The sequence below is a fragment of the Rhamphochromis sp. 'chilingali' genome (assembly GCF_963969265.1).
Source record: "Rhamphochromis sp. 'chilingali' genome assembly, chromosome: 3".
Taxonomy (NCBI): domain Eukaryota; kingdom Metazoa; phylum Chordata; class Actinopteri; order Cichliformes; family Cichlidae; genus Rhamphochromis; species Rhamphochromis sp. 'chilingali'.
Window position 1 is genome coordinate 6764267 of NC_137931.1, and position 26661 is coordinate 6790927.

At 40.3% G+C, this 26661-nt stretch overlaps 1 protein-coding gene across 3 annotated transcripts in view; it reads right to left on the reverse strand.

The window, feature by feature from the left end:
* Positions 1-860: 860 nt before the first annotated feature.
* LOC308393560 (fibroblast growth factor 14-like) overlaps positions 861-26661 on the reverse strand; it is a 77856-nt gene continuing 52055 nt past the window's right edge. For 2 of the 3 annotated variants that reach the window (XM_080877425.1, XM_080877426.1), the window contains 2 exons: positions 5510-5708; positions 861-5401 (listed from right to left, as the gene is read on the reverse strand). In XM_080877425.1, coding sequence (XP_080733551.1) covers positions 5253-5401; positions 5510-5708 — 348 coding nt within the window. In that variant the 3' untranslated portion in view covers positions 861-5252. The remainder of the gene's footprint in view (positions 5402-5509; positions 5709-26661) is intronic. The other variant, XR_013971001.1, reaches the window with a different exon arrangement.

Here is a 26661-nt window from a genome sequence, read left to right on the forward strand (position 1 = left end):
TGGTAACCTAACAAGCTCTCTGAATAGAGGAAGGTTCGGTTCCCTCTCTAAGTCGATCTTTTTCCCCTCTGCCAGCAGCGAAGCGCAAATTAGTCGCTTGACAATAATTCAATGAAAAGCAGCTGCTGTCCTGGAGCCTTGTTACCAGTTGTATCTCCTAATGGTTGTTAAGTACAAAAACATCGTCCTCTATAGCGCCATTAAAAAGGTTCTGCTTTGACACAGGCAACACCGGACACATTAAGAAATAAAAAAGGGAGTTCACAGACCTGGTTTATTTTTATTTTTATTCTTTTTTTAAACCTTTTTTTTTTATTACTAACCCCTAGTGTGACACGACGAGTAGTCAATAAACGATACATCCACGTTTCTTCGATGTGAGACGAGCACAACACCAGTCAAAGACGTCTTCCTTATCAACAATATCCAAAGTAACGTCAGGCAGAGCAGAACTGGAGTCAAACCACTCTGAGAATTTGGGGAAATCTTCAGTAAACCTTGGCGAATTCCAGGAAGACTGAGGGTTTAACACAAATCTACAGCCGCCCTGCAAGCTCACAGCTCTCTTAGCTGGAGATGAATGAGAGGCACTCATTTAGCTAGCTAGCTAGAGATATATATATATATATATATATATATATATATATATATATATATATATATATATATATATATCGATATATATCGATATAGATATAGATATATCGATATATATCGATATAGATATAGATATATCGATATATATCGATATAGATATAGATATATCGATATATATCGATATAGATATATCGATATATATATATATATATATATATATATATATAGATATATATAGATATATATATATTTGTTTTGTTTTTTTTACCTCATAACCTGCACATGTACTTGCAGATTTTCAGTATCAAGATTACAGTTTGAAACACGACATGACAAAGAAACATCTCTCTCTTTTTTCATTTGGCTCAATAAGACTTCTTTTTTTTAACTAATGTTTTTCTTTCAAAACAGCATTTAAGGGCTGAGAAATTACACCTGCATCACCACATAGACTGGATTTATGTTTATGTAACGCTGGTCAGCCACACATACTGGAACATGAAGGCAACAGCTAATGAGATCAGGGAAGGAGAGAAAAAACGTGGCGTATGTGAGGAAAGAAAAATCTGAAAATTAGAAACACTGTGAGCTGTCTAGTGTTTTTCACAGTCTCTTCAGTCACAGAGGGGATCTTCTGCACAACGCAGCGAGACTACTTTTACACCAGCTCTGTGTTTCGTCCGCTATGGCGACACATACCTGTTGCTGAGGCCGTAGATTCGGGGCCAGCACTCGTTTGATGTAGGTATTGGGCTTGGTTCGTGTCGGCAGGCTGCTGAACAGTGGTTCAGTCGTGTGATTAACGTGCAAAGCGCTTGTTCCCCCCAAAAAACTGGGACTCAACGCAACAGGGAGAGAGATGCACAGTGTCTGTTTTCATTGATTAAAAGCAGACGCACTGCAATCCTGAGCCTCGCAGAAGATATTCATTTGCATGCCTCATTGTCACTGAACGCTAATTTGAAGTGTTGGATCTCAGCGATGTGACCAACTACTTAGTGTAACTTCTCGAGGAGTTAATTGGCATCTAGTGTTGCCGTCACAAGAAAGACGAGTAAACAGAAAGGCTGGCAGCCTGAACAGGATTCAGGCCCAGAACAGACTGGCGCCATGTTGACAGTCACAGTGAGAGGGCGAAGCGGGGGGAATCTATTTGGTTTGATCTCTTTGATTTTCTACCTTGTACTGTCGTTCTTGAGTGTTTCGATTTTTACAACCGCTTTATTCAATGCTGGGATTGATGCATGCTGTTTGGTGGGGTTTTTTATTGTGTTCTAAAGAAACGACCTTTTTTCCCACACTTTAAGTAAACTACACAGATTTCTGAAGGCCATTGCGCAGGCTGATTTAAAGCCACTGTGTGTAAATGTAACAGCCAAAAACAAACATTTCTCCTGCCCGATTATGCAGCGCTGATAGGCAGTTTGCTCGGATCTTCACACATCCAGCGTTGACACACAGATCTGCAACCAGAGGTGGAAGGTAAACACATGCTGCATATTTTAATAGACTTAAAGGGAACCGATCATGCTTTTCCTTATAATCTGTTATATTCAAATGCTGTTACAGTGGAGTATGTTCACATCGAACACGGTCGGAGCTTCAAATAAATAAGTTAGTGTACGCAGGAGTCAAAAACTCAGGCGCACAGCTCTGGAACCAGTAAACGAGGGGCAGCCAATCAGAAGGAAGTTGGCTTAAAGGAGGAGCTAAAACAACTGCCTTCAGACACTGGATTAACTAAAGGGCAGCAAATAAGCATTATTTTGAACAGTATTTCATGCAAAGCTAAAAAAAATAAAGCTGGAAATAACCTTAACAAGCCCACTTTAAACATTTCAGAGAAAAATCTTCTTCTCCTTATTCCACCACATTTATTTGGAATCTGTTAGCGCTCGGATAACGAGTTTACATTACAAAGATTACACTATAAGCCTTATAAAACATATCGTAGGCTAAATTACTTGAGAGGTCTTTTTCTTACTTTTAATTATAAGTGCCTCGTTTTAGCTTCGTTCGTGTAATTACTGTCGGCCCGACATTTCACAAACAACATCATCTTTCCCAGCCCATTCATCACACAGCCCAGAGTTATTTTGTGGCTCTTGATGTTTAAAAACCAATAAACTTCTGGACTCAGCTACAATGGCACTTAAACATTGAGGCAGAGGTAACTAGTGACTAATATGAATTTCAGGGCCTTTTTTTTTTTTGATAACAAGAATTTTTATTTTATGATGACTGAACCTTTTGCAACCTTGAAGTCCTTGTACTTGGACCAGACACAATCTGTTATGAAACTAAAGCTGGCTCACTGAAGAGGACCCGCTAATGCTATTATGACTAAAACTCAAGTGGCTGATTTGTTGTGCCTAATTTCTGTTTGTGTGAGTTGAGAGGTTTTAAAATGTGTTTAATAACTCTAAATAATTGTTTACTGACTCACTGTTATAATCCTACAGTTTAGGTTATTTTTTTAAAATCACAATGAAAACTGATAATAAAGACACGAAGACCTGCGAAAACCCTGAACGAGTTCATTATAACGCAGAGCCTCATATTCACCCTTTGATGGCAGAAGTCTGTCACTTGGACTTAAGCGGACCCTTGCAGTATACTTAGCTGATAGTACACTTGTATCATTGTTTATAATTTGTGTTTAGCAATTTTTTTCATTGAACCAACTTCACAGTGCGTTTTTGTTAAATTCTCGGAAGAATCTAAATGTTCGACTAATGCAAAAGACCCTTGGCAATACCAAAGCCAGTATAAAAGACGGACTTAGCTACTGTTACGTCCCTCAGTAAAGTCTTGCTTTAAAGCCTCAAGCTGAATGTTTTTACCGTCACTGTGTCTTGGTGACAACAAGGCGCAGATCTGGCTGTTGTTTACTGGATCAGTTGCTCACTGGCTAGTGACTTGGCAATCACCAGCTGTTAGCCAATGAGCTGACCAGGGTAATCATCCTAACTCTAGAAATGACCATAATTGACAAAATGGAAAATGGTGTTTTATTTAGCCTGACCTGAAAGCACATAAAGTCATCAGGTAAGTGTTTACAGGGGTCACAGACCAAGAAAGCCAGGGCCTGTTTTCCCGTAGATTTCTATACAGCCAGAAGTCGTTTTGCAACCAGACGAGTTGCCCCCTGCTGGCCATTAAAAAGAGTACAGGTTTCTAAGGCACTTCTGCGTTTGCTTCGTTTTTCAGACCCAGAAGCTACATCCATATTTTTTACTGGCTTTTGGCAACACTTCCTGATCTAGACCTGGCCTTGGTTCCGACACACTGGAGTAGTCCGGTGTGTCGGAAGCGAGAGATGTTCAAGTTCTACACACAGTGGCTTTAACATCAGTTACCCTGTTCAGTATTCCTAATTCCTGCTTTTGTTTTCAAGTACATGGGAAGGCAATTGAAAAAAATAAATAAATAAAAGTTCTACCAGGCTTATAGCGCCATCCGACCAGTCTAGAATATCTGCTACTCTATGTAAACACTGACTGCTACCATGCTGCTTAGACACCAGCATGCCTCCAATACTGTCTGTGCTGCTACAAACAAGGAATTTGTGTAAATCGTTCTCCTTTCAATACTCAGCTACATGCTGATTTGAGCAACTCGATGCCTAAACTCTTCATTTATCAGCCGACCTCCTCCTCTCCTGAGCTGCACTTATGTCAGCGATGTGGAAATCATAGCATTTGTAAAGGAACCAAAACAACAGAAAGGGGTGGGGGTGTAAGACACAGAGGTAGAAACTCAAATCCGATTTACGTCTGTACAGCAGTGTAGCTCAAAAATCACTAGTGCTTTGTTTGTTTAGAATAATAACTGAGAAACAGATAGTAAAAGAATACTGAGAAGTCAAACATGCTTTAAGCTATGTGGTCATAAATGACAAGTCTCTCTTTATTATGTGATCAAAAGTAGGGACAGGTGAACCGGTGCGTTTACCTTGTATTTAGTGCATTCGGCAATTTCCAAGCACATGTCCCTGTGTGCTTAGTACAGAATGTCCTGTGCCAAATCTTAATTGATCGATGACTAAGCGTCCTCTGAATCATCAGTGTTTGGTTTAAGGTGTTCTCTTCGCCCAATGTTTGCTGATGCTTTTAATCTGTTCCTTATTTACTCAAAGATCGAACCCGAACGCGTGGTCGATTTCTGTGGGGAGGCTGCGCTGCGTGCATGTGTGTCTGTGGCCACCAGCAAGCGAGCGAACCAGGCAAAGGAAAAAACAGAAAAGGAAAAAGAGGGTGCGGGGACGACGACAGCCTCATTCTTACAGATTGTCACAGAAAAATACCGGTGAGGACGTCATTTTTTTCAGATTTCTGTTTGTTTTGTTTAGATTTTAAGTCCTGCTTTCTGCCATACGATGAGGACATGCTACTGTCCTCGTTCAGAAACATCAGTCAGACATCAGCCTGACTTTACTGTCTTCCTTCTCCCCTTTTCCCCCCGCCGTCAACTGCAGCGTGGTCTCTACGGGCCCCCCTGGTGAGGCTGGACGTGTGGTCCCACTGTTGTTCGTTTTGTTACCTTTTTTGTTGCAGTTTTTGTTTTTTTGGAGAGCGCAGCAGTGGGGGTGGGGGCGAGTTTGTGGCTTCTCCTGGCCTCCCGTCAGCCAGGCGAGGTGAAAACAGGGAGCGGGGTTATGTCGCCTCCTTGTCAGGTTTGTTGACTGGTTTGCCGCCATTCATGACTACCGGTTCAGTGGTTGTGCTTTTGGATGGCGGGCACCCGACCAGTTTAGGAACTGCCTCTCCTACATCGTGTAACGAAGGCTCTCGGTACATCGCAACTGCAGGGGAGGAGCAAAGGAAAAGCAGAAGGACAGCGTGAAGAGAGACAGAGGATATATGTCTATGTATACATATATAAAGTGAAAATAAAAAGCCCAGTTTGTTACCTTCTATGGGTTTAGGCAGGAAATGTGCTGCTGGTTTGGTCTTTTTGACCCTGTTGCCCTTCATGACCTGTCCCTCTTTATTGAGGCCAAGAAACCAGGCCCGACCCGACTCTTTCTGCCTGTAGAGCATCGAGCTGTAGATAACATAGTAGTTCTCGAACACCGACTCCTTAAACTTGCACTCCGCCGTGAACAGTTCCTGAGAGAGACAGAGACATAAGAAAATATCGATCACATTACTTTACCACAGTTTGTGAGCCACGTTTTCTTTCGCAGTGCTGAACTCATGAAATATTTATGTTTTCTACACTATTAAACCAAATTCTGAACTGAAATGGTATCAGAATAAAATAAACGAACTGATGAAATAGCCGCACACATAGTGTATGTATGCATCACTGTTACAGAAAACTTAATTTACAGTGGTGTTATATTTGCTTTCGGTTTAAAAGGGAAAAAGAAAAAGTTTTTAATGAGAGTCTACCGAGATGTCTCTGTGTATATAGTTGTGAATGTGGGCAAATGTGAAAACTTTAGAGCAGTAAATTCCAATAAAATTGCAATAAATGTTATACTGCCTGCATTTCTATGGTTTAACTGTCTTGTTCTCTCATTTCAAGCTTAATACGGTTTTCTATTATGTGTGCTTTATGTATAGATACTACTTTGCACTGTATATTTGCTGCTATTGTCTGCGTGAGACTTTAATAAAGTTTATTATCTGTAAAGTCTCACTTCCTCACAAATTGTCCCTTTTCGACTTATTGCTTATGCTTGATCTGGCGTTATTTTCTTGCAACAGATTCTGTAGGAAAAAAAAGGAACAACCAAAGAAAGAAAAACCCGATATTGACCAGCCGCAGACAAAGAGTAGAAGCACAGCACCGCCTGAATGATGTACTGCTCTAACCCGTGTCATTCTCGTTCTCCCCTGACGCTCTGGCTATGTGCACCGACAGCAAACTAAACAGATAAAAAGAAAAAGCAGATAGATTCCGGTGACACAAAGCCCCAAAGATCTCACCTCCCCACCCACATCAGCTCTGCTGTTATGTGTCAAAACTCTTTTCCATGGATGCGGGCGCCTCCAGCGGAGCATATTTCAGCCTAGAGACAAGGTGTTATTCTTACGGGGAGAAAAATCGTCTCTCCCCGGTGTGCGCTTGCACTGCCGAGTACGAATAAAAGCCAGGCTGGGATGAAACGTTACTCTTTTCTGGGGGTTTTCAGACTCAATTCAATTCAGTTTTATTTTTATAGCACCAAATCACAACAACAATCGCCTCAAGACGCTTTATATTGCAAGGTACAATAATACAGAGAAAAACCCAACCATCAGATGACCCCTATGAGCAAACACTTGGCAACAGTGGGAAGGAAAAACTCCCTTTTTCACAGCTACAAACCTCCGGCACAACCAGGCTCAGGGAGGGGCGGGGCCATCTGCTGTTACCTATTGGGGGTGAATGGACGGAGGTATGACAAAAACACTAAAAAGACTCATAGAATAATTGCAGATGACATATCAGGAGGCTCTGCTTGTTGAACCAAAGTGCTATATATTTGTTATCAACTCTGAAATTCAGTCCTTCAAATAATAGTTTGGCTTACTTGGTTTATTTTCTTTTACTCCCATTTAAACCAGGCAGGAAAAAAGCCACACATAAAAGATTTGCCTTTTTAAAGTCTTCATCCCACTGTATTTGAACATTTAGCCATCACAAAATTAATGCACCACAACAAATAAAACTGGTAACAATGTCTTCATATACAACTTCAGATACAACAATTTTAGTGATGTATAATTTCTACTTGGATCTTTTACTTGATATTCTAACATGTTTATCATAATAACATAACATTTATGACCCTCACATTTTTATGAACCTCATTAATTAAAACTCATACATGCAAATTAATATTTATTTATTTATTTAGCTTTTTGAATTTGTCAGAAGGCTCAATAAAAACTCCATTTTCAGAAAATATGAATTTTCAGGCGATTATCTCTTGGCTCAGGCTTTAAAAGGATCATATATCCTGTGAAATGCATATTCTTGATTCTTTTTTCTTTACCCATAATCTCATAGCTCTCTGTTTTAACCTGGACTTTATTTATTATATTTATTTATTTTAGTTGTACACCGTGGGTCAGGGAGAAACCACTGTGTATGTCCTGTACATACTACAGAACTGATTTTGATATCATAGCTGATATAAAAGCAATATGTTTCTTGCATTTATTTCTTCATTCCCTTATTTTTGCTTTATTAGAGGATTAGCAACACAAGTACTTTTCTTCTTTGTTGTATTATGTAGTTTGTAAAATATGTATATGACAGTGGAACGACTCGCCTTTGGCAAATCAAATCTATGTTTGGGGTAGAAATAAAAGTAATATCAAACCAAACCAGCATGAAATCATTTATGGAGAGCGCGCTTTCCCCTTAGGGCTGCATTTAATGATTAATCTCATTATCAGTCCATTTTTGATTAAAACTGTAGGGTTAACAGGAATGGGAGAACATTTTGCATTTTCTCGTGATAAATTAATAGAATAATACAACGGCTGTTCTTTAATCTGCTGTTTTTTTAAAGCCGATCAGTTAATTGAATAATGGTTGGGAGTTTCTATAGTTCTGAGGTTCAAATGCGGAAGAAGCAAAGAAGAAGCTCCCAAAACGGTATTCACTTTATCTGTTATGTCCTTTTACTCTGTGAATAAGATTAAACTTCGATAGCCCTTGTGGGGAAATTAGAGTGATTTTCAGTCATTATATCAAAGCATGAGAGATGATTAGAAAACCAAGATTGCATATTAATATACATACCGAGACAGGGAGATGACTTGTGTCTGTGTGGCTGGAAATGGAGTGACTGAGGGTCTAAAAACCAAAACAGTGAGCTAAAGGAGGCTGAAAAGCTTTGGTGAAATTCTTCTGATTATGTGAGGAGCTTTTTTCATGGTCAGCAGCCCACTGTCTATATATATAGAATATATATTGATATATATTGACGACGATAGCTCTAACTACCTCTGTTTTACTGTAAAATTTTAATCCAAGCATTCATTTTGATTCCTCCTTGTTCAACAAGAGCACTCCTGTCTTAATCAAGCACAGATATCAATCACGCAATAATTTACAAAACGGTGCTGGAGTAATAATTTAATAAAAATAATACTAAAGCGTTAATAAACTGCACCTCGTTTGGCTGCAAAGGCTCCTGCAAACCCAAACAATCACCCCGGAGGTCCCCAGACCCCAGATTAGGAAGTGTTTGTCTAGACTGTCTCTTATTGGTTGTTGTGGGCCTTTTGCCAGAGCCACAGACACATTGTCATTCAGCTCAGGTCTGTCGGTCCGAGTCTCATAGCAACATGAGGAAGAGTGGCGACACGGTAGCCGTGGCAACCAACCAGCGCTGAGAGGGAGGGGTCAGCGGGTGGGTGGGTGTATGTCTGTGTGTGTCTGAGGGGAGGGCTGCACTAGCGAGAGAGAAACACTTGCATTGGTAATTTAACACAGTAACAATATGATGCATTTGGTGCTCTGCAACATCCACTCACGCTAACATAGGAAGACATTTAACGTGATATGGTTTTAAAGGTACGGCGGGGAGATGCCGCCAATGCAAAACACACACTTGTGGCTCTAGGGGATGAATGGAGGGAGATGCAGGAGGGCTTGCTGGGATGTGAAATGTGACTACATGATTGGCTGGTGACGAAACAAGGCAGATTATAATGAATGAATGCTCTATTTATTGGCAATCTCAGTGACACCCCTTCAGCACATCAGATGCCTTCCTTTTAAATATAGAGCATCTCCACAGAGCTGACTATTTGTGATTCTTGCAAAACACCAGCTTAATAATATATATATGTAGTCTTGACCTGCACCCTGTATTCATTATTCATTTGTTAAGTAGGGTGATCTTTGCCGGGGCGTGCAAGGAGCGGTGCCAGACACTTATTAATGTCGGTCAGTAAGGTCATACATCATTTAATGCTGCTTTTAAAATAAAAGATCCTTGACGTCTGATGGTCTGCAGCAGCAATATTTGGTCCAGTATGATTTCAGAAGACAAAAAAAGAAAAGAAGTGAAGTAGAAGGAAGACTTCATATGAAAATCTCACAGCCTTACAGGTGAGTCATGTTAACAGCGCGGCCCGCCTCGAACGTGCTTCTGTCGTCATTTCTAAACAGCTATGTTCACGGGCTGCCCGCAGAAAGAAAGACAGGGAGAAAGAATGAATGGAAGGGTGGGGTGGGGTGGAGGGGAGGTTGGAAATTGGGACATGAAGAAGAGGGGAGAGAGAATAAATCACCAAGTGAGGAGGACGACGCCTCCTGATTGGAAAAACAGCAGGGGATTCTCTCTCTTTTACTCTCGCTCCCTTTTCTTATCTTTGTATTTCTCCCATCGCTCTCCTTTTTTTTTTTTAACGCTGTCATTTCTCTGCGCTCTGCAGAGATTTAGAGAAAGTGCACACACACACACACACTGCACACATGCATGCACACTGTTATCTTTTTTGAATAGCACGCACACACACGCATGCTAGACAGAACAGACGCCGCTTTTCAGGCCAGCCATAATCAGAGAGAGAAGAGCCCATTAACATGTTAAACATGCTGCTCAAAAACAGACTAAATTGATACAGGCAGCACTTTGTCCCTCATCCATTAGAGGCCTAAAAAATAAGGAATTCAAAATCAGACCGAGAGAGAGAGAGAGAAGCAGTCTAAAGTCTTGGCTCAGCGTAAGGCTGCACTAATAACAGAGCTTGGCACCTAGCTGATAATGCTGCCACAGCTTGACTGCTGGCCACTGGGAACTTCTCAGTAGAAACACGGGCAACAATACACCACTGTAAGTAATTACTGCATTTTACCAAAGCCTATAATCTATTGATTTGGTAGAATGAGGAACATGTACTGCTGAAGGGAGCCGAATCAAACACAGGTTAAAAGAAGACAAAGAGTGCAGACCTGTGGCTGTGGCACCTGCTACATGACTCACAGGCTTCATGATTTTCTTGTCCTGGACTGTGGGCTAAAAGACTAAAGACTGAGTGAGCAAGTTAAGAGGGATGGATCAGTATGGAGACGAGCCAAACCATTCTGTCATCGATCGAAATTAATTTAACTAGAGAATGTAAACAGAAATTACAGCCAAATATAAAAATATAGGGTTTTTAAGACTGATTCCGTTTGTGGTCCGTGGTAGGTACCTATTTAAAATAGGACAGAGCCGTAGGCGCACAGTCAGTTTAAAAGAGTTTAATTTTTAATACAAAATAAAAGAAACAGTGTAACAGCAGCACCTAAAAACAATTAAAAACGTTACCTTATTAACAACGATAAAACTGTACGATTGCCCGTGAGACAGGACAAGCGCTGCGGGGAACAGTTTAAAAACAAATCGACATAGCACACAGGTTAAAAATGGACGGCAACTCACACATGACCCCAAATGGGTAAAACACTATAGAAAAAAAAAAGGCAAATCTTCGGTGCCGTCTTCACTCGGGCCCCCCGCTGTGCATGCAAAAGCGGGGAGGCAAAAAAAAGGATTTGTTTTCCCTGCAGCGCCTTCACCGCCTGCGAATCAATATCTGTGGTGCCTACTGATACAGAAAAAGTAAAACAAAAAAACCCAAAACCATCGACAGCCACAGCAGTCAGTCTGTCGGCTTACACCAGTTTAAAACAAATTAAAACACACTGATGTGTCGGGTCCTTTGCCCGCAGCCAGAGATCCACCTGGCAAAGCAGCAGCTCGGTACTCTGTCCGCAAGTTCGTGTCACACCCTAATAAATGTGGGTCAGTGGCGATGAAGTCCTCTATACCGTTCTCACGGGAGCAATGTTTCCCACCGTTCTAACAGAAGTTTAGGGGAGGACGCGTATCAGACTTTCATAGTTAAGAAACACCAACATGCCCAACTCGGACCAAGCACTCGCAGCTTCAGGTTTGCAAAGGAATACCCAATTGCCCACACCTGCGCTTATGAAAGGAGCGAAGACCAGCTCCGCCCACCAGGGGTGGTCCCAAGTCTCCAGGTCTCACCTGTCACACAGTGTTTCTGAATTTAAAAATCTGATATTCTGATATATCGGATGATATTTTTTCTTTCGGAAAATCAAAACATAACCAGAATTTTCTGCCGTATGTTTTGTGTTGTTATGTATTTACTCGTTAACGCTCGGTCCAGCTCTGCTCAGATCAGCTTCTTGTTGCGTTTCTGGCATTCATATTACAGGTCGTGAATAGGGAAGCTGCAGAGTGCCCTCTTGTGGACAAACTATGCAATGACATCACAGATAACATGGTTGAAGGGTGTTTCTCTCTTGTCTTATTTTGTTCTTTTCATTTTCACTTAGTGGTTGTTGTAAATGCCAATACCAAGATCTAAGATATTATGATTCACACAAAGATCCTTTTCAGATAAAAGTTAAAATTTCCCACCTTATTCCGGTTATTATTTTCTTATGACATCCTCAAATCGAAATTTTGAGTTGATAAGTTGAATTCCAGATGAGCTCTGCCAATCAGGTTGTTTCCTTGTTACCCAGAAGCAGATGGCACAGATGCATGCATGCTCAAAATCAGGTAGTATCATCAGCATGAGTGAGCTACCAGTGTATAACAACCATGACTTAATCAACACCAGGTTCTTCAGGTTTGAATGCCTTCTAGCAAATCATGCCAAATTGTTGGACAGCTGGCATCTAATGCTTCCAATAACAAGGAATTAATATACTTGCACAGATATTCCTGATTGGGAGAGCTAACTCAAAATTTCGAGTTGCTACCTTGAAATTTTGACTGATTAACTTGAAATTTTAAATACCTTACTCCGAATTTTAGGTTATGGATGGCAACTTTTTCTGTGGCGGAAACATGCTTCCAAACGTCCTCGTTAAATGTCTACTTAATCAAGTTATTTTTATTTTATTTTTTTTAATTGAATAGCCTAGTGTCATGTTTTTCATTATAACAAAAAAAATCATTAACTCTATTTAATTGCTGCCGGTGTAAAATCGAATCAACCACCACAAAATGATCATAAAATTATATTATCGAGACATCAAGTAAGTTAATGGCAGTGATTATCACCCAACATTACGGTCATTTAATTCGGTTCAAACATCATAAAAATTGTACAGTTTTATTATTACCAAATGCTGAGACACGTTGCTCGTATTTGTTCCCCCTTCTTTAACGTGAATTTGCTCTCCTTGTAACGAGACTTAATGCGACTTAGCTCAAGAAAGTTGTTTTTCATCCCAATGCGCGTGTTTGTGTGTCTGTTTGTGTGCACTGCTCAGTGAGTGGGTGTGTTTGTTTCCAACACCAGTTATTATCACAGAGCTAATTACCCACGGGAATTGTGGGTAAACAAATCATCCTAAAGAAAAGAAGCCCACAGAGAAGGAGGAAGAGGAGGAGTGGAAAGAAAAGTGTTGGCATAAGGAAACAAAAGAGCGAGGAGTGTGCTTGGGAAAGAGACTTGAAAGGATGTCCTCCAGCCCAGGCATACTGAATTACAGCATAAATCTGATTCAGATCACAGCGTTGCTCTCAGCATGTCAGCAACACCACAGTGTTCCTCAACCACTTCAGATCCGCACACCTGATCCAATTACTCTGTGATGAAAATGTGTGGCTCTTAATTGGATCAGGTGTGTTAGAGGCGCAGCAACAACCACAGCACAGGCTCCTGTTAGGGAGGACTAAATATTCCTTTCCTTCTCTTCTGTCATATTTATATTATTACAATGGTTGATGTTCATATTGAATATGGCCCCATCACACTGAATGTGGCCATCTTACTGAAAATAAGGTCAATTGTAACAGTAATGTGATCCAAAAGCCCATGCTTGGGCCTGCTGCAAATGCTCCATTTCAGACAGATTCTAGTCTTGACCCTGCATGATGTCAGTAACAGCAGATATCGCTAATGAGGTCATCTCAGGGACACAGGTATGGCTATGAGGAAAGAAGCCCCACACACCTTCTCTTTAAACCTTCTATTTGGAAGTTATAGCCAATCAGAAAAAAGGTAGGATGGCCTTAAAGGGAGAGAAGGTTTACCTGAGAGGTCTAGGGAGCTTGGAAAGAAAAGCATCTGGATTTCTTTAAGTTTCCTTAAAGAGGTTTCACCTCTCATCTGAGAAGCTTCTTCAGTTCTAAGAGCAATTGGTGGAGAGTCCCAGATTTAAGCCCTATGGGAGTGTCCACAAGAGGGTCATGGGCCCCCTATTGATCCTCTACTTAATCACACGAGCCAAGGTGTGAAAAGGGTTGTGGGTCCCAATCAGCCAAGGTTTCCCTATTCAAGGTTTCAGGTGAACCCATTGGGAAACCTAGCCCCACCCTATCATGTGATTAACTGAGGTCAAATAGCCCAGGTTGTGAGTAGGTGTTAAGTAGGGATGGGTACCGGTGTCCGGTGCCATGATGGCACCAGTTCTGACATAAACTGTAGTAACCAGACCGAAAAGCAGCGCACATTTCGGTGCTTTTTTTTCCTGAGCTGTGATACACTTTAGATTCTAGCCAATCATTTTACATTTCCGAGGATAGTAGGCGGGTCCAGGTACGTACGTTCTTTTAGAGCAGAGCTACAGATTAAAAATGCCCAAGGCGAAGCGGTCAAAAGTCTGGCTGTACTTCACAGCAAAAGATGCAAACTCAGCAGCAACAAGTGCTTTAAGCTGATACTGTGATACTGTCAAAGGAGGTAACTCCTCAAATCCGATGAAACACCTGGCGACGCATAGCGTTTTTTTTAAAAGCCGAGAAATGCGCCGTATTTGATAGCTTGCTGCGAGACCTCACACCGAGCACATCTACTGCGGGTGGGTTGCCTGTTATGCAACATCCCCCAAAAACACGAAGAGGAGAGTCCTGGCCCCTAGCCCTGCCAGTGTAGCAGAAATGATGAGGATGATGATGGCAGCAGCAGCCGTTCTTCTCTGCGTGAGTAGCTTAATGTTGTTCGTGTGTAATTTACGTTGAGTAGGCTAACCACGTTATTACATTAATGCATGTAAGGTGAACTAGCAAACACCATCATAGCTACATGCGGCTGTCTTCTTGTTTGATGGCAGATACTCCCTTCACCCTGGCCAAAAAGGCTAAAATGACCAAAGAAAAAGTGGAAAACAGTTAAACATGAGAGGTTTTTGGACAAAGTTTGTGTTTTTTCCATTGTTTAAGCACTGCTTCCAGCCAAGAGTGATACCATATATGCCCCATAGCTGCAGAAAAGGCTAACATTGTTATCTTTTTACATAAAAACAGCTGAACATGGGAGGTTTTTGGACCAATTTTGTGTTCTCCATTCTTTAAGCACCGGTTTGAGCACCGTTTAAGCACCGGCACCGTTTCAAAAGTACCGGTTTGGCACCGGTATCGGATAAAACCTAAACGATACCCATCCCTAGTGTTAAGGCATCTGGGAAGGGATCCCAAGCTTTATGGGACACTCCCATGGGGCTTAAAATCTGGGACTCTCCACCAATTGCTCTTAGAACTAAAGAAGCTTCTCAGATGAGAGGTGAAATGTCTTCAAGGAAACTTAAAGAAGTCCAGTTGCTTTTCTTTCCAAGCTCCTTAGACTACGATGACCAGGATGACTGCGATACCTGAGAGGCTTGTCCAGTGGTAGGCAACTCCAGGCCTCGAGTGCCGATGTTCTGCAGGTTTTAGATATCACCCTGGGTCAACACACCTGAATCAAATGATTAGTTCATTATGAGGCCTCTGGAGAACTTCAAGACATGTTGAGGAGGTCATTTAGCAATTTGGATCAAGGACACAACTAAAACCTGCAGGACACCGGCACTCGAGGCCTGGAGATGCCTATCTCTAGGCTAGACCAAGGCCTAGCATAGGCTAAATCAGGATTTTCTACCACTGAACTCTCTGGTGTCTGGAAGAAAAAATATGGAACCGGAAATGAGAATCATTGGTTATCTGGTTTCACTAAGCCTAACAACTGCAGTCACAGTAAATGGCACTACAACGGCATTTTTCGTTCTTTACTTTGCATGTTCACCTCTGGTCTGGCACCAGATGACCAATTGCAAACTCAGACAGGACTAAAGCTGCATATAACTCACAATGGCGTGTCCAGCGGGGTGGCCTGGGGGGGCACAGGCCACCCCCCAAACCAGACTGGCCACCCCAGGTGCCACCCCAAAGGCAAAACAATAAAATTCAATCAAATATCAAATGTCCGATTATGTTTTCACGGTGACGCTCAGATATCCGAGTGTAAGTGAATGCAGCATCGCTTCTGCGCTATGCGCATCACGTTAGCAAAGGTAGGAGAGCCAAGCGCGAAAGACGGCACTGCAGGAAACAATTTTTCGGTGAAAGAAAATGAGGACAGAATAAATGTCCCGGTAAGTAATATCAAGTTTGTTGAGTTTAGTAAACTTCGGTGAAATTAGAATACCAAGGAAAAAAATAACACTTAAAGAATTATTGCAGCTGTGGAATATTTCAGACAGTATGCTACTGAGGGCAGCTAACATAAGAGTTATGAGTTATAAGATATAATCTAAGTCGTAACATTGCTGTATGGAGCTGCAGATTTGGTTGCAGGTTAACATAGCTGGACTGGCCATCGGGCATACCGGGCATATCCCCAGTGACTTATTTTTTATTTTTTTTGTAATGGCATGAACAATGAGAGGTGGTGGATTGGCCAGATGCAGGTCGATGTGTAGAAATAACTCCGTTGTTTGGTGGTGGCTATGACGGGGCTTCCACAGAGGCAACAGGTGGATGAGGGAAGGGGAGGCAGGAGGAGAGACCCGAAGCAGCCGCCAGTCCGAGTGTCAGGTGAACTGAACTTCAGGTAAGAAGTTATGACCTGCAGTCTATCTGGGTCAGATATAAACCAAGTTTAGGTGGAGTTTATTTTCATGTTGCTGACTTTTTACTGTCAGTTGCAATAACTCATACTGCGTTCTAGCCAGTTTGACGGAGTTTTTATACAGCTGGGTGGGTGCTATGATGTTACTGATAGTGAACTTTATTTTATTCATAAGGTTAGTTAGTAGAGTTGCCAACGGCTCCTTAAAAAAATGGAATGGTCCCTCATTCAGAGAAAATATTACGCGTTTCGTATTGAGCTGAGAAGAGACGCAGTTTGTCCCGGACTTTAGCTAGAATGGAAAAAAGACACAAAGCTGGAGTTATTCTGTCTTTATGCTGCACAGCTGCCTCTTCTTCTCTCATTCTCTCCCCCTCCCTCTCCTGTTGCTACTTCAATCATGAAACTGATCAATGATCAGCTGATCGGCTTTTCTCTCTTGTTTGTTTATCGCCCACTTTGCGCCAGAAAGAGGAAACCAGCGGATATTGCGCTAAACAACAGCAGCACGTTTAAGCTTGATCAGCTGTTGTTAGAATGTATTTAATATTAATTTCTAGTATCAGCTGATGTTTGCTGGAGCCACAGCTGTAAAGCTGCTGGTCATGATGTCTGTTTAGATATGTGGTGAGAGGGAAACATGAAGATGAAACCAGGAGATGTCCTTACTGAATCATCAGAGCTGAACAGGTGATGGAGAAACAGGTTTACCTTTTAGGTGACATGAATGAGTTGAAGTTATCAACTGTTTCTGAGAGATAAATAACACCAGGATCCTTTTTTATGTAGCTGACAGCTGGTAACTGTGCAGGGGCGGGTCTAGCAAAGTTTTGCCAGGGGGCCAGGTAGGGCATTAACAGGGAAAGGTGGGCACAAAAAAATACTTTTCTTTCTTATTCTCATTTCAAATACCTAGTTTTTATTAAATAATTATCTAAATCTTACAACCAAAGTTTTTATCTGACGTAAAATGTATAGAAATCATACATATACCAACAAGACTGTACATCACTGTCACAACAGCATTTGTTTTCATTCAAAGGCTTTATGGCTTTAATACCTGGTGGGTCGGTCTGTAGTAAAAATGCCCAATTTTTTTGTCCCAGTCCAGCCCTGCAGGTTAATACTGGCAGTGTCACCATGCCAGCTGACTGTATTTTATCATCAGCCAGTGTTGTTCTTTATCAATATTACCAAAGTTTACCATAAGGCAGCATAGAAAGTATTTACTTGCTTTCAGGTTTTATTCAAATGTTAGTCTTTTCATTTGTTTCCACACTTTTTTCCTGTTTCAAAATCAAACACCAGTTTGTGAGAAGATTATCTTCTTTTTTTAACAGGCAGATAAAGTTTTGCATTGGCATTGGCTAATTTGTCAATTGTTTGTTACAAATGTTCGTATTTTAATTTTCAAAAATGTTTTTGCCCAAAACACATGTGCACTATATGTCAGTAAAAATACTATGCAAATATTGATGTCCTTGAATGCTGAGTAAGCACTGACAAAGCACTGATTGTATCTCTTGTACTTTATCAACGCAGTATCTAAAAACTTTGCACCGTAGTGGTTAAAATCTCATTCTAATAAGAGTTAAAAGTGCATTTGGTTATTAGGTTTATAGGATTATTGAATTATGGTTAAGGGTTGGTAGAATTTTTTTTTTAAAACATTATCTGCCAATTAAATCTGCCACCCTTCTCCAAATCTGTGCCCCTACCTGGCCCCCCCAACAAAAATTTTCTAGACACGCCACTGATAACTCAGACAAAATAACACAGATTTAAAGCGAGACAGCTGCTTCAACCAAAGCCAGTAAGGAAAGCATACCATCAAGGCATGAATATATCTGACTATAATTCTATTTGTGCACTCCATTAAATTAATATGGCCCTTAAACATATTCCTATGGGGTGAGAGAAATATTTTAGCCTTATTTCTGAAGCTGCAACTCTGGCAGTGTTTAATCTTTGAACAAATATGAAAACATAACTCAAACTGGTAAGCAGGCTTACTTGTAATTCTTATGAGGTCAACAAGTGCTTTAATGAGCTTACAAAGATAAGGAGTTCTCTGCGCTGATCTCTCATACCCTACCTGTGCTCGTCAGGTAAAGCCTCTGAACACTCTTGCTCTCTTGAGACCCTCTTAGCAAACTCTGTGGGATCTTCTACAGACAGCATTTTCCAGCAGTATGTGTTAGTTGTAAGGCAGTGCTTGTATAAGTAACATCACTTCTATAAAGCTCAAATTTGAACATTTAGACACCGAGTAAAATGTGCCTTTTAATCGCTGCATTTGGAGACTGAGCAATCCATGATGGGTTGCTCGTGTACAAATTTTAGGTAATTTAATAAAGAGTCATTTCATATTTTTTTGTACATTAGTCTTTAAGGCATAAATAAACCATTTCACCTTGTTCATTTTGACAAAGTAAAATACTTTAAAATAACATATCTCCCAAAGCCTGGTTCAGCCAAAGGTTTCTTCCTGTTAAAAGGGAGTTCTTCCTTCCCACAGTTGCCAAGTGTTTGCTCATAGGGGTCATCTGATTGTTGGGATTTTGTCTGTATTATTGTAGGGTCCTTGTAGGGACCTTACAATAAAAAGCATCTTGAGGCGACTGTTGTTGTCATTTGGAGCTATATAAATAAAACTTAATTGAATTGAATTATACTGAAATGCAACATGTGGCTTTGGGTGTTGATGTTTTCTTGTTTGGTTCTGTTTGGGTCAACTTCATTTGACCAACGTCTAATCATCCTTAGGATCCCTCATCACAGAACTATCCCTTTTCTCAGAATCTAATTCACACATGTTGAACGTGGTCTGCAAAATTGTTTCCAAGCTGATAAAAAATATTTCTTGTCCTTGACCCAGGGGTGTTTTGAGTTTCTTTAGATTTCTCTATGCCTCCATTTTAGTGATGTGAGTTTCTGCAAAAAGGTGCAGATTCACTGGAAAAACTGCCACAAGTACTGCATATCACTCCTTTCTGAAACATCAGCCGTGGACAGTATGTTTCTATAAACGTTCAAACCTGCTAGTAGAGTGTGAAGCCTGTCCTGTGGTACTTCAATGTCATGATTCACAGAGTGGTGTCTTTGAAGAGGCTCCACAGCTCCACAGTAACTAATTTATTCTCTAGTTACCAGAAAATCTGTGCGTGTGTCATGACTCACATGGCTAACATTTATTCTCTCTGCCACTCCTCTTCCTTCTCATCTCTCTCTGGATGTAGACATCACAGGACTCACTCTGTCTGAGTGCTGTACCAACTGCGTTTTGAATGGAAGCGCACGCCTACGTACACAGGCGTGTGTCAGATACACAGACATGAACGTACATACAAAGCACACACACCCCTGGTGTTTGCCTAAAACCTCTTGTTCTGAAACATTTCGCAGAGCTGTGCAGAGAAGCTGAAAAGGGAAAAAATATCCACATTGCAGATACGGATGGAAAATAACTCTTTTAACAGTGTGCTGAGACAAATAATTACCCGATAGATCCGTCACACAATTAGTAACCAACTATTTTCATACCTGATTGACTTTCTTGTCGACAGCTCTCCAGATCGACTGGTTGCTTTCAAGTGACCTGCCTGTCATTGGTCGGACAATAGTCTGTGAAAGCACCACATCAATGGAGCTAAGGATTAAGTCATTACTTTTGGCAGAGGGAAAGGCAGACTACCTGCAAAGCCATTTTCAGCTGAAAAAAAAGAAGACTTAAGCTTATGTGAGATTGAGAGAGGTCATCATCAAAAACCAATTGATTAATAGAGAGTAGAGACAATTTCAGATTTTCTTTGGTTGACTTGTCATAATATAGGCCTGTCAACACAAATGTAGACAAGCAGACAGATATTAGGTAAAAGCTCAAACAAGGCACACAAGAAAGCTAGTTATCAAAACAGCAAATAACCAGAAACCACACAAACACTAAAGAGACTCAAACGTGATTCTCAAATAACAACACAGCTAAATAATTTCACAAAAATCACAAAAACTCACCATCATTAGAACAACAACGAAATCAAGAGCACACGAGATTCAAGAAATAAAAAAGAACCAAACGTTCAACATCACCAAACCCCAGCGTCAGAACACGACTACAACCCTCACTGTTTTAGTTTCAAGCAAAAGAATGATATGATCTTTTTATGCTCTTAAATAATAAATATTCTATGTCTTTCTGAGCATATCCAATTATTTTGCAAACAACCTTTAAAAAATATTGATCAATAATGAAATAATCATTACTTACAGCTCTGTTGTTCAGCTCCTCTGAAACAAGATTCATCTCTGCAGCATCGGATAACTGAACTAAAGCTGCTGATTTAAAGTCTTTTGCATTAAACACATTAAGCACAGGCTCTTCCTTCACATACTTGCCCCTCACTACTTCCCTGATCTCTTTCTCTCTACACACATCTGAAATCTTTGCTCCTGTGACACCAGGAATCCGTCCTTTTTCCTTTTCAGCTTGGAGACCATTAGAGAAAGCCTGTTTTAGACTTCTCTCCTATGCATCGGGAGCCTCTCCTTCTCCACATCTGAAATGTCAAAACCCATCAGTTAAACACAATTACTGTGTTCCTGATGTAGCTTTATTTTATTTTTACAGCGCTACTTTTTTAATTTTGTTTTTCTTCCCTACATAACTATATTTTATCATGTAATGCTAATCTTTATAATTATATGCTATTAGTCAGCTTAGGAATCTCAAAAGGCAGTTTTATAAATTGCATGTGTATACAAAACGTTTGATAAACTAAAAAGAGAGTCAAAGATTAGATTTTTGGAGTTTAATTTTTAAAGTAGCACACTGACTATATTCCAGCTGTTCACTTATTTTATATATGGTGCAGTTTCCTTATCACAAACAACAGTTATTACACTTTATTGTTATCTTTTTTTTTTGTGTCAATATATTTTTTTAGTCTCTTTTAGTATTACTGTGTGGAGGGTAAATCACAGAGGTAAGATATAGGAAAATCAATACAGCTGCTGGAATAAAAACATAACTTTTAATGTTTCATGACTAATAAACGTGTCTGTTAATGCCTCATCAGTCAAGGTGTGATGACAAATGTTTCAGTTTCAGTTCATTTTTATTTTGGTAAACTGAAATGCTTTCTCACATCTAGTTTTAGTTTTAACTATAATAAACTTGTCATGAACTGCTGTGTATGATGACCATTAGCTATAGTATATAATGTGTAGAATTAGTATGTATACTGAATATCGTGTGATATGGATCTGAGAAAAGTGTATCACATATTACAATGTTTGTGTATATAATAGCAGAATGCCTCTGTTGTAAAAAGTGAATGATTTTATTGGAGCATTAATGGCTTTTATACTTGGAAACTGACGCTATTCAAAGCCAAACAAATGGCCTGTCCCAAAACCACCTTAATGTATTACATTTACATTTTTATTCACTGAGCTCTTTTACTTTAGTTGACCTTTTTCTATTTTCTATTGATTGTACTTTCTCTTTTGTATAATTTCTACCTTACTGGTCCCTTATTTAATTTACTAATTTATATAAGTATTTTATTATTATTTATGTTATATTAGGCTAGTTTCAGTATTTTCTTTCTGTGTTTTTGTTTAAAAATGCTCCTAATCATCAATTTTTTTTTTTAAACAGTTTCATTAAATACCATTGTCCTTTTCTATCATCTAGTGATACCTGGACAGAAAGATGACTGAAAAAATAAGAATGGTGTATAAAGACAAAGATGGAAGAGTAGCAACAAGATGGTGTGTAAACTCACAGGGGACTCCCAAACATGCAGACCAGGGGCCCGTTCTTCGTACGTCGCTTACTACATCCAAGATCAAATGACACATCCAAGATCAAATCATCGCGCTAACCGTGAGCTCGCTAATCCGGTTCCCCGAACACACCTGCTGTTGACGATTAGTACAGCTGGACGCAGTAATGTGACATCACTGGGTGTCGTAAAAGGGGCCACGCATCGATAGTAGAAACATTGATCGGCAACCCTCTGATTGGTCGGCGAAAATGTCGACGGAGCGCGCTCGGCTCGGTATTTTTCGGCAGCAGAGCAAGAACTCTTGAGTGAGGGATTTCAGGAGTTTCAGAGTTTAATCAGAACGCAAGGGAACACTGCAAAGGCTGCAAAAGCAAGGAGCGAGGGCTGGCAGGAAGTTGCTGACAAATTAAACTCGTAAGTAATTTAATAATAACAATAATAATGGAGTGGATTGATATAGCGCTTTTCAAGGCACCCAAAGCGCTTTACAATGCCACTATTCAGTCACTCTCACATTCACACACTGGTGGAGGCAGCTACAGTTGTAGCCACAGCTGCCCTGGGGCAGACTGACAGAAGCCAGGCTGCCATATCGCGCCATCGGCCCCTCTGGCCAACACCAGTAGGCGGTAGGGTAGATTTATTATATTACACTATATTATCCAATATTATATTACATTATATTATAATATGTTATATTTTATCCTCTTTCACATTAGAGCCACGACAGGACCCACTAGAACATGGGAACAGGTAAAAGTGAAATATAAGAATATCCTACAGAATGGTAATATTTATCACTTATATTGCTTTTAGTCTCTTGGAAAGAGACCCTGGAATAATCTGTTTGTTTATAACAGCAACCAAGAAAAGGGCAGAGGAAAAAAAGACAGGTGGTGGTCCTGCACCCCCTCGTCAACAAGTTGGTTAAGTGAATAATACCCTCACGGGAAAATCGATATCTCTCTATGAGCACACTGTCGCGCTGAGCTAAAGGATCCTGTCTATCCCGCAATATACGCTGAATTCTGAGGACTCTCCTTATCAATCTTGCACCTTCCGCAATGGGTGGCTCGCGTATACGGACAGGACATGGCTGCGACAGGCTTCCCAAATCCACCTTCGCTTTTATAGCCGTGGTCTCTCATCTTGATTACACGAAGTAATTTACAATTGCTACTCTGAAATATGAATTGAATCTGTAATAATCACATACATGTAATAGAATGTTAATAGTACATTTCCCTTTTTTAGGAAATGACCTGTGTGAAATCAATAAATGGATCAGGTGCTGCATTGTCTTTAGTTACATTGATGTTATTTATTTATGGTGAAACAGTGGTGGAATATCGCTGTTGCTTTCGTATGATGACGCGGACATACCTGCGTGGCCGCGATCTAATCCTGTTTACATAAAGTAAACCTGCTCCCGAGCAGGTTTACGCTTACGGCTCTGTTGCTATGACAGCAAGTCCCGGATGAGCTTCGGGGAACCGACTGATCCAGGATCACGCGAAATCGTCAACAATCTAATCCGGCTAACCTACTTAGCGAGGTACGAAGAACGGGCCCCAGGGCTCTAAGGTCGATTCACTGAGACTTCACTGCATGAAGAACTACATTTGCATTTCTAATCTATGATGGTGGACAGTCAGCAAAACACAAATTGAAAAAAGGGGAGAAAAAAGGAGCTTTCAGGGACAGTTGTCAAGATACACACACCTAATGCCAATACCTACACAAACCTAGCATACAGAGGCCCTTTATTAAATACATCTGTTTGTTAATGCAAATACCTAGTCAACCAATCACATGGCAACAACACAGTGCATTTAGGCTTGTAGGCGTGGTTAAGAGATTCTGTTTAAGTTCAAACCGACCATCAGAATTGAGAAGAGGTGCCAGAGGTCAGAGGAAAATGGCCAGACTGCTTTAGACATGGGGTAAAGCAGCAGAAGACCACACTGGGTATCAGTCTTGTCAGCTAAGAACAGGAGACTGAAGGTACAATTTACAAGAGCTAACCAAAACTGCACCAAAAAACTTTAGAAAAACTTTGTCCACTCTGCTGATGAGTTCGGTGTACTCAAATGGTCTCCACAGTTACCAGATCAATCCAACAGAGCACCTTTGGGATCCAGTTGACAAATTTCCAGCAACGTGTGATCATGTCATGCCAACACCGAGCAAAATTTTCCTGGACATTGTTGAATATATGCAACAAAGAATTAAAGCAGCTTGAAGATAAAAACGGGGGATCGACCTGGCCCTATCAAGGTGTAACTAAAAAAATGGCTGGAAAATGTATATAAAGTGATTAACATACCATGTCTACAAAACCTCCTTACAGGCCTGTTGGCAAAATGTATGAAAATATTCACCTTTGAAAAATGTTTCTGTTTTGTTTGCTGTGTGTCACAACAGGTATTATCAACAGGAAATAACGTTCAAAGCCATCCCTAATGTAATATTGCCTGTCTTTTTTCTCATCCATATACAGCAGCGGTAGAAGAACACAGTGTGGCGGTAACAGCAGTGTGATGCAGGAAATGTGCAATGATTTTGCAAAAAGAAAAAAGAAAAAACAAGGCAAAACCTCAATTTCCTCTTTCACCTCTCAGCCGACATCTTCACACCTACACCTACCCAACACCCCTGATACGTCCGCGCACACACAAAATACCGATACGTGGAATATTCACCCTTCTGCGCAGGGACGCACTCTTTTACCACTCTCGTCCTCATTCACACGCAAACACACACAGTCCCAAACTCATCAGCACTTTTTTTCCACTTCCCCCAGCATGCTCCATAATTATCACATAGCAGCTCATTGCACACTGTGCCATCTGTTAGCTGAGCGCACGCACTCCCAAACCCACACACAAACCACACATACGTGCACAACCACACAGCCGCCAGATGATGGTTATCTGGGATTAATAAGAGCCACCATGTATAACTAAGTTTGCAGCATATCATTAACAATTTGCAATAAGAGGATAAAAAACACACCAAGAGGAGAGCAGCATACATCCAGGAAGAAGCTGCAAAGAAAATGCACTATACCAGGAATAATGTAAATGTCTGAGGATGATGTAATCTACATACACAGCTTGGATACTTAAAGCAATTTGGGAAAAAGAAATGTTTCCTCTTTTTTTGTCTTTTTTGACATTTAAAGAGTAAAAAAAACCACGCAACCCCAAAATGCACATTATTGCATTTTACATCTCATATTTTTTGAGATTTGGAGAAGAAAATTCAGTTTCATTTACAATTGAGAACTGTGAGTGATGACACGTCAGAAGAAAATGTGTTAAAATTGATTACATTACTTCACATTTCTTCAAAAATGTCCTTTTCCTTGTTTTCAGTGACAAATGAGACACATTTATTCAGGGATTTGAATGCATAATGTAGGCTGTGAAGTCGTGTGAATCGTTCTGGCACTTTTAATTCCGAATATGAAAGTTGAGATCGATGGAATTATTTTTCCTTCTGCAAGAACCTGAACTGGACTCCTGTTTAGTTTAGTCCATCACACTGCGCACACACACTGATGCTTAATGGGTCACAAAATAAATGTTATTTAAACTATATCGGATAAGAGACTAGAAATTTTTAAATATACTCAAAAATAAAACACATCCTGTAGAAACTGTGGCCTTTTCAATCTATTTAGACAAGCAAATATTTTATTTTTTTGTCATTCTGTCACATGAAAACATGTAAAAGGTTATATTTACATAACCTTCAGATTTACAAAATCAGAATCAGGAGTTTTATATTAGGTACCAGTGATTAGATCCTCCTTAATGACCGTCATCTGAAGCCTGTTTCATCTGGGGTCTGGTGTTCTGCGTGCTACTGATGTGTCACCACCGTAAAGATCTAAGAACTGTTAGGCCTCTTAGTGCGCATGAATCAAATCAAATCAATTTTCTATTCAATTTATGTAAATTCTACAATCAGAATAGAGATAGAAAAAATGGTAGGTAAGCAAAACTAACATTTTCTAAAAAGAAAAAAAAAACTATGCAAAGGTCTCGAGCAGGGATGACAACCTCATTTTTACAACGTGAGCCACATTCAGTCCACTTGATGATAAGTGGGCCAGTCCAGTGAAACTATGTGATTAAATGTGTGTTACAGACAACGTCCTGATAGATCATTGCTCAGACTGTTCTGTAATTATGAATTTAGTATATAACCTTGTCATTAAATTGCAGAAAATGTCTTTGTACTTTGGTGTAGTACGGATGGTGGTGGGTGGTGTAGGTCTTTATTGATAGGAAAATACAGATAAAAGTTCAATGATAGTTTGCTACCCAGCTTCAACATTAAAATTACTGTTTTATTATTAGCCACTGCTGTTACTTTAATGATACCTTAAGAGATGGCCGATATGATTGTGGAATAATTGCTTATAGTGAAATGGCCAGTGTTAACACGTGTGCCTGACA